Source organism: Miscanthus floridulus, chromosome 5, assembly GCF_019320115.1.
Source record: "Miscanthus floridulus cultivar M001 chromosome 5, ASM1932011v1, whole genome shotgun sequence".
Lineage (NCBI taxonomy): Eukaryota > Viridiplantae > Streptophyta > Magnoliopsida > Poales > Poaceae > Miscanthus > Miscanthus floridulus.
Genome location: NC_089584.1, coordinates 144,427,908 through 144,436,887, shown reverse-complemented (window position 1 = coordinate 144,436,887; position 8,980 = coordinate 144,427,908). Strand labels below are relative to the sequence as shown.

Below are 8,980 nucleotides of genomic sequence, written 5' to 3'. Positions count from 1 at the left end.
ATGTTCAAATCCAAGAGGAGCTTAGCGAGATCCTGATTAGTAGTACCATACAACTACAAGTTCAAATTCATGTCACAAAACTATTGCATTACATAAAGGATTCCCTCCATTTTAAATTACAAGTTATTCTAAATTTTCTAGATATATAACTTTCGCTAAGTCTAGATACATATGGCAAAAGTTATATATCTAGAAAACCAGAATGACTTATAATTCGGAAGAAGGGAGTAATAAGTTCATTTTATATAGGAGAAATAATGTCATCTGTTATGAATGAGAAAACGACCTCAAACCATACAATTAAAATGGTCAAAGGATATTTTGTCCTGTTTAAAAAGTTAGAGAATGTAAGTATTAGAGTCTAGGGGACTTTACAAACTCAAAAATAATTTCATCGGTCAAAGAACTTCATTAGTTGTTAGTCAACACTAACTATTTTGCACATGTACTAAGGATTTGTTTGGATAAATAGGATTAATCGTTAGCTAGCTACCTTTTTAGCTTTAGGCCATCTGAAAAAGGGCTAACATGTGTGTTAAATTTTTTAGTCAACCCTCCAACTAACTGTTAGCCAACTATCTGACGAAATTTAGTTTGAGCTAATTTCTAGCCCTAGCTATTAACTAGCCCTAAGCCCCTAACTAATATAAACATGCCTTAATTCCAGCATAACTAAACATACACTGAAGAGTAACTAGACGCTATTGTAAATTGCAATTAGAGTCTATACCCAGACATGAATCAGGACGTCAAAGTTTAGAGGTTGGGCCGCTGCGCTCAGTTCTCAGGATATATTCCCCAATTAACCACATCTGCATTTGCCTCCCATGATCACCAGTGGATCCTCTGCGCCACCCGCTTGCCTGCAGATGTGGATCAACGGTGGTCGAGGAGGGAGAGAGGTGTGTGGTGTGGCTTGTCTGCTCATCGGATGGGAGGCTCCAGCACGCACAGAGAACGTCGCTCTAACAACGGGGATGTGCAAACCAGCATGGAATTTTGCTTTCCAGTTTTCTCAACAAAGAAAAATTTGCTATTCTGTTTTTGCACCTCAGCCCATTCCCTTTTCCTTTTTCAACGTTTTCCATTTGGCCCTTCCATTCACTCTCATTGCAGACCATTTCTTTTTGCGCGTTTATTTTAGTTATACTGGCCCTGTTCGGTTTACCTTATAATCCGTTCTATTCAGTTTGTTTTTTTCAGTCAGAATAATATTTTTCTCTCACAACAATTTAGCCAGAACAGTGTTTTCAGTCAATTCAGCCAAGTTTCAAGCAAGTCGAACGGGGCCACTATGTAATTGACTTTTTAATGCATTTTGGTGCACTGGTTGCTGTTTATCAAGAGGATATTAGCTAAGGGTGGATATCTCAGGAAAAAAACATTGAATTTTCATTTTCAATGGCAGTGTATTGTTGTGATGCGATATTGTAACCTGAGTTGATGAATAAGTTTTCACTCTTAAAACAATGTTACTACGGAGTAGTAATTCTCAAGAAACAATGCACGAGTACATCATAGAAATAATGTCAAAGTTGACTTGTATAAGGGCAGAAAAAATCATCATGATTTCTCTGTATTTGACCCTCTGGAATGAATCGAACCACCCAAAAAGAGAAGAAAAAAAAAGTACGGAACAAACATAAATTGTCAGGCAAGAGAATTGCAAAAAATAAATCGACAAAGTAGGAGGGGGGGACTGCAAGAAGAGCAAAAACTGAAAACTCCAGCGGCGTCGCGAGCGTGCTCTCCCCCACTTCCTTCCCACTCTCCCTCGCCCCCGGCCTCGCCATCTCCGTGCCGCGGCCGCTCGGCGGCCCCAGATCCCACCGGCGAGCCGCAGCATGGACCGTCTCCGGGCGGGGAGCCCCGTCTACGGGCGGCAGCGGAGCGGCAGCAGCACGGGCTCCTCCTCCCCCGGCGGCGTCTCCCCCTCGCACCACCGCTCCTCCTCCACCTCCTCCGCCGCCTCCGCCGCGGGCGCGGCCGGCATCTCCAACGTCCGCCGCACGCAGAACGTCGCCGCGCGCGCCGCGGCCGCGAGGCTCGCGCAGGTCATGGCCTCGCAGAACGCCGCCGCGGCCGCCGGCGACGACGACGACGACGACGACTACGCCGCCGACCACCCGCCGCCGCCGCCTGGGAGGTTCGGAAGTGGCAGGGTAGCGCACGGCAGCAACGGCGTGTCCCTGCTTGGACGCTCTGCGAGATCTCCCTCTCCTGCGGTATTTTGCTTTCGGATCTCTTGCTCGTTGCCTTTGATGCTGCTTCCCTGCTTAGGAAACGCCCGTTCCGGGATGCTGCTATGCGCAAACTAGTCCAAATTGGTCAAACTGAGGTCAAATTGTTACGAAACCGTCCATGATTGGATGAATTTGCAAATGAAGATAGTGCCCACTTGCTAGTGCTAGATCACCTTCTAGTAATGCTTGTTAAATCATTTAGAGTTAGAATTGGGGGAAAATTGATCAGTGCAGTGTGTTAGTGTCTCAGGCTCTCAGCTCTACTCAATTTGCCAACTGCTGCTCTGTGACTTTCTGCTAATTTGATCTCCTCATGTTTTCATTAGTTAGGCCGGAACATTGTAGAGCCACCTCCTACCGTCCGCTCATCATCGGCAGGCAGGCCAGCTGTTGCATCACGACCGACCACCACAGTGGTGCCACCGATCAAAACCAACACAACACTGCGAACCCCATCCCCTATTCCACCTGTGGCCGTGGAGCCTCTAGTGGATCGCACTCGGCCGAAAAGGTACACTTGTTACATTTCCCTCTCAAAGACGTGGAATATATGTTGTACACTAAAAATAGACTAGTCTAAATGATTGCATGATCAGTGGACAGTGGTACCAGTGTCCCACCAAATGGAGCAAAACTAAGTGAATTTTTCTTATTGTACCACTCTTTGGAAGAAGTGATGCTAGTATGCCACTAACTTACTGCATCTGTCAGCTGTAGCATTTATGGGCAATGTAACCAACATTGCCCATAAATTAACCTGAAAAAATAGACAAACAAAGAAATGTTACAGTTTTTTTTTTTAAAGAATGACACCAGTAGCATAAATTTGAAATAACAAGATTTCTGTCCACTGTGTACGGTTGCAGCACTAAGCTCCTGATGTTTTATCTATAGAATCATTTGCATGATTGCTACAGTGGCCACAGTGTGATTGAAATCTCTCTCGACTAAATTGGGAATTCAGGTACTAGATTAGATCTTCTGATGAAAATTGTCTTACTCTGTCCCCCCAAAAGTGCATTTCTAGTTTTTTTTTTTCCTAAGTCAAACTATCTAAATTTTGACGAAGGTTACTGGTAAGAATATCAAAATTATGACACCAAATAGCTATACTATGAAAAAAAATATTTCATGATAGATCTAATGATACTTATTTGGTGTCTTAAATCTTGATAGTCTTCTCTATAAACTCGGTCAAACTTAGGATAGTTTGACTTCTCACAAAATTAGAAATACACTCTTTTTGGGATGGATGCCAGATAAACACCTTTTCTATATGTTACAGTGAGTGCTGCATTGGTTTTGTTACAATGGAAACTGGGATTAAGGGCCTGTTTGCTTGCTGCCCTCCCAGGCAGAGGGCCAGCCAGGTATGCATCCTGTCCCCAGGCGGACAGAATCGAATGCCTGGGAGCAGCTCTGGAGCCAGGCGAAAGTGCCAGGAGCTAAAGCAAACAGGCCCTAAATGTTGTTGCATTATCAATTGCTGCTTATAGTTCCCCCTCCTTTTCTCTTTAGATTTGATGCGGGGCTTCATAACTCAAGAGAATCGGGACTAAAAAGAGAGGCATCCACGCTTCAAGATGAGGTGTTCCTTTTTCTCTGAAGATGTCACATTTTTTTCTCATTTTTTCTTGTTTAACCGTTAGGAGTTCTGACTATAACATCAAATACTTGAGAATGTATATCTGTGTCAAAGACTAATGCTATACTGTTATACAGCTTGATATGCTACAAGAGGAGAATGGAAGTGTTCTAGAAAAGGTGAAACAGCAATACCATTAATATACAGTATAATGTAGTCATTGTTTCTATGTGGTGCTTCAATAAATTATTTCTTAATCTTGATTGACAGTTGCGACTTGCTGAAGAAAGATGTGAGGAAGCTGAAGCTAGAGCCAAGGAGCTTGAGAAACAGGTGAGATAAGATTGACTAAAAACATGTTATTTTTTTTTGCATTTGCTCGCTTCATTGGGATACCTTTCCTCATTTGTAAGATGTGGTCTGAGTCTATCTCTAATATAATTGAATCTGAACCTTAAAATACTGGAAGGATTTGGCCTTTCCATGCTATGTAGGGTTTTATATCTATGAAATAATTGTTCCTTGTGTAGTGAACTATATGCATGCTTGCTTCTTGTTATACAGGTAGCTGCTCTTGGAGAAGGAGTATCATTAGAAGCTCGCCTCTTGAGCAGGTTTGTTCTGTGTTTGAATGCACATGTTTTCTAAATCCACTACTGGTCATGACAAACATGTCCATGAATGCTGGCAGGAAGGAAGCAGCACTTAAACAGAGGGAGGTTAGTTTTCTTCTTGTGTTCTGCTATAGGTTGCTGTCATTCAAATGTTATCATGCTGCTCGTTTAGCCAATATTTAGATGCATATTGTCTCAACTGTTAGATCTTAAATGTTGTTTAATGTTAGAATGAGGATAACTCCTGTGCGGAACTTCAATTCCAGTCCTACACTGTGTTGTCACTAAATATATTATGTTCAATTGTTCATGCTAAATACTTACTTCGAAGTTTGCTGAAATGATATGCTATGAAAGCACATGAATATCAGAATTCAGAATATGTATTTTAAAAAGCCGTTATAAACTAAATAGCTGCAGATAAAATTACTTATCCCCTAACTGCACTTTTATGCTAATTTTGTAACTCTTCATCAATACTTCATTCATCCTCAGGCTGCACTAAAAGCTGCAAGAGAATCAAAGGATGGTAGAGATGGGGAAGTAACAACACTAAGGCAAGAACTTGAGGTAAATATTTTTTTGACAAATTTTAATGTCCAAATCTTTGTTGTATATGCTGCTTTATTCGACTCCTATTGCTCACTTACCATGTTTTGAATAGTCTGCCAAAGAAGAGGTTGCATCAGCAATGGACCATCTAAAGGAGGCAGAGTCTGAAATGAAGGCTCTCCGATCTATGACTCAGAGAATGGTCTTAACTCAAGAAGAAATGGTTAGCCTGATTACTGCTCAATCCTCCTCTTGTTTTGATGATATGGATTTTAATCTAGTTAGACCTTTATAGGAGGAGGTTGTCCTAAAAAGGTGCTGGCTTGCACGCTATTGGGGCTTAGCAGTTCAATATGGTAAGTTGCCTGATAAATCTTAATGGAGAAGTCTTGATTCTTGAACATTTTTCTGATTATACTAACTAGTCACTAGGCATTTAGAAAGGAGGGCCTTGTCTGAAAAATGTGTAGTATAGCCTGCCTGCATCTGGCACTTAACTGCTGATGTTTTGTTTCCCACCTTATTCTTGATTGTCTGATGATTGATTAATCAACTTCAAGGTGTGTATCCCGAAATTGCGGTATCAAAGCATGAACATTGGTCATCATTGGCTCCTCTTCCTCTCGAGGTTGTTCTTTCTGCTGGTCAAAAAGCTAAGGAGGAACCTCGAAAACATGGTAAGTTTGCATCCTTATACTATTTAAGTTGTAGATCTTAGTTTATTCCATGCACCCCAATTAAATAATGGCTTGAAATTTGTTCATGTAGGTGACAATGCTCAGGGGAGAAATAAACTTGCACGAGAAATGAGTGACGTAATGGGAGAAGGCAATATAGAGAGCATGCTTTCAGTTGAAATGGGCCTTAGAGAGCTTTCTTCATTGAAGGTGTTACCTTCACTTCCTTTTGTTTCTAGATTTCTCCAAGGCAATGTTTCTGTAGCTGTTACTCAAATGTAGAGGCAAGCTCCTGCATAAGAAAAGACACGAGGGAAGACATAAACTATCCTAATATCCTGAAACTGTTGGCAGGTTATCGTAATATCTGAAATTCTGAATGTACAACTTAGCATGCTGGTTTTGTTTTGCTTCTGCTTAAAGTTGGAAGGACTTGGTTGGACTTCCTACCGCTCAAAGTAACCCATTTTTTTTATACAAAGGCTATTTAAAAGTTGGACAAATTAGTGAATTACAAAGGCTACATGGGCTATTTTGCCATTATACTGTTGCACACTTTCTCGCCATGTGTAATTATTGGCTGTCTACTCTGGCATGTTAAACCCATATTCCTGTCATTGCCATGTAGGTGGAAGATGCTGTTGTAGTTGCACTTGGCCAACATCGCAGACCTAGCATAGTTCGTCAGTTCACATCAGGTTTGGTGTTTTTGTATATTTTTTCTCTTCATTCCAGTGAGATTATAATTGCCTCATTGCCATAAGTAAAATATTAATGGCATTAAATTTTATGGTTGGGCTTCAGATTAGTTCTCTTTCATTTGCAATGTAGTTCTTTTTCATCTTTTTTTTTTTTGAAAAAACATCTGTTGTGCGGGACTAATGAAATTTGATGTATCAATTATCGTCTGTTACACGTCTCATGGCAAGTTTTGAGTTTGCACATCTATTCTATTCGCAATTGGGTTACATAATGTTAATTATGTGTTTGCGACATCCAAATCCATTTGCATAGTTGCATTGTGTTCATTCAAATACTATCTCACCAACACTGATAGTAACTATCTCATGAAAGTATGAAACAAATACTGACTGTAGGGTTCTGTGATGCCATCTACAAATGCATGCATTTGATTTTCTTTTCAAGGGGAAAAATTACTTTTAAATGCATTTATTTTCTTGTTTGCACAGTTAGAAACTAATCAAGTTGTGAATTCTTTTGTTCTACTTTTTTCAGATTTCAAATCACCTGGTGAACCTAAATACTTGGAGGCATTTGGTACTACTTCCTCCACCTTGTCTAATAGGATTTCTGTGAAATTCCACTTTTACTGTATTTCACTACATGCATCCAGAAGCATTTCAGTCAGGTTTTTGTATGGCTTGGATTCAAAACTGAGACTATTTCTTCATTTTGCAGATCTTAGCCCAGAAGAGGCTGAAGATGTTAGCTTTAAGCAGGTAAACCTTCAGCCATGTGAACTCTGCAATTCTTTCATTATTATTAAACATGATTTACGAGATTCGCCCTAACCTCAGGCATGGCTTATATACTTCTGGAGAAGAGCCAAAACTTATGGTGTTGAGGAAGATATTGCTGATGACCGGCTTCAGTTTTGGATTGGTCGCAACGCACAAGCTCCAAATTCTCATGATGCTATAGATGGTATGATGCTTGCATGTTACTAGTTACTAAACTAATTAACTATTGGCAGGTCATGCTGTTAAATTTACTGATCATCATGATGCTCATAGGGTGGACTTGAATCTTTTCTTTTTTTTGAGGCGCATGAGTGAACTTAAGTCTCTGCAGTTCCTTTTGAGCATTTGACCCCAAAGAATGATCGAGCAGTCTTATTGCTATTGAAAGTGCAAGCCAAAAGATTGTTTTAGATGTCTTTATGCATACACTAGCTAAAGATTGCTTTGCGAAACACACCCTTCTATACATGCTGTCTATTTGTTGTTTTTTCATGGCTTCTTGGCTTCTTGCATCAGATTAGTTGTTCTGGTCCAAGGTGGCATCTTTTACATTGTCGTCTGACTGCGGTTCTGTCAATTTTATGAATGCAGTGGAGAGGGGTCTAACAGAGCTCAGGAAATTGGGCATAGAGCAGCAATTGTGGGAGGGCTCACGAGCAGATATAGATCAAGCTTCTTTGGCGATGGAGAATCAGTAAGAATTTGAGAATTTTCCATGGCTGTGTATCATCCCAGTTTTGGAGAAACGGGAACGTCGGTTCCCAGCAGGTCTCGGCCCGTTGCATCATCATCAGGTATCAGTCACAGAATAGTGCTCCGAGCTCGGGGTGTGAGCGATGGACTTTGTCCAAATTCCGATGAGTTTGTGTAGTTCATGCACAAGCCATTCTTCTGTTATTAAAATTAAAATAGCTTTGTGAAATGTGTACTAGCTTTGCGTTGGCAAGAGAACCGATGACAACGACGACCTCACTTCCAGCAATTGTGAATTTTGTGATTATCCCATTTTGTTTATTCTCTGCTGTCGAGCTCAACTCCGCACCAAGGAACGTGCGTGTTCCTGCAACAAATGAACGAAATGATTTTGTATAATTCTCTGGATAGTATGAGTTTTGTGCTGGTGGCTGTGAAGTTTTAAAATCTTAAAACCATCACTCTTAAATCCTGCATTCTCTATTTCATGGTTGGTCTTCATCAAGCGAAAGACGTAACATTTGTGTGTTCCTGTGCTACTCCCTTCCCTTGCAGTTGGTAAGGCCACACTACAAGGTTAGTTCTGCTGTCTGTATTAGACATTTGTTCATACATACATACATACATACACCTGCAGTCTTTGTCTGTTCCCATTTGTTCTGTGACATGTTTGCGCCTGGTTGATCACGATCAGGTCACAACTCTGTAAGCAGGCAGTGGAAGGGAGGAAGAATAGCAATCAACAAGAGGAAGCAACAGAGGAACAAGCACGAATCGGGTGAAGGATGAGTTCTTAGCGATAGAAGGAAGAGTGCTTGGGTTACAATAATTTGTTCATAATTTTTGTTATCCTCCCCTCTCTCCCTCTCGGGTTACATATACCAGATGCACACGGCTCCTTGACAGCTATTGTGCTCACTCCCACTCGGGCCCATGGACACGATTGTTGGGCCTGCGTTCACGCCTTCCTCGATGCGGCCCAAGCTCTGCCTGAATGTGCTCGTCATCTTCAGGCTGGCCATCATCGATCATGATCTCCTTCAGACTTGTGGCTGCAGTAGCACGGTTGCTGACATCCCCACCCTGATAAGGACCTGCTTGCCCCCAAGCAGGTGCTCGAGGAAAGCGCTGACGT

At 41.4% G+C, this 8,980-nt stretch overlaps 1 protein-coding gene across 1 annotated transcript; it reads left to right on the top strand.

Annotated features, from left to right (window-relative positions):
• Nucleotides 1–1,717: 1,717 nt before the first annotated feature.
• LOC136451055 (coiled-coil domain-containing protein SCD2-like) lies at nucleotides 1,718–8,152 on the top strand. Its single transcript, XM_066451796.1, has 17 exons — nucleotides 1,718–2,225; nucleotides 2,570–2,754; nucleotides 3,762–3,831; nucleotides 3,966–4,007; nucleotides 4,099–4,161; nucleotides 4,393–4,442; nucleotides 4,520–4,547; nucleotides 4,938–5,012; nucleotides 5,107–5,217; nucleotides 5,290–5,350; nucleotides 5,555–5,671; nucleotides 5,763–5,881; nucleotides 6,300–6,369; nucleotides 6,908–6,949; nucleotides 7,091–7,131; nucleotides 7,210–7,336; nucleotides 7,744–8,152. The coding sequence occupies exons 1-17, from the start codon at nucleotides 1,845–1,847 to the stop codon at nucleotides 7,848–7,850; spliced, it is 1,689 nt and encodes a 562-aa protein (XP_066307893.1). The 5' UTR covers nucleotides 1,718–1,844; the 3' UTR covers nucleotides 7,851–8,152.
• The last annotated feature ends 828 nt before the right edge of the window (nucleotides 8,153–8,980 follow it).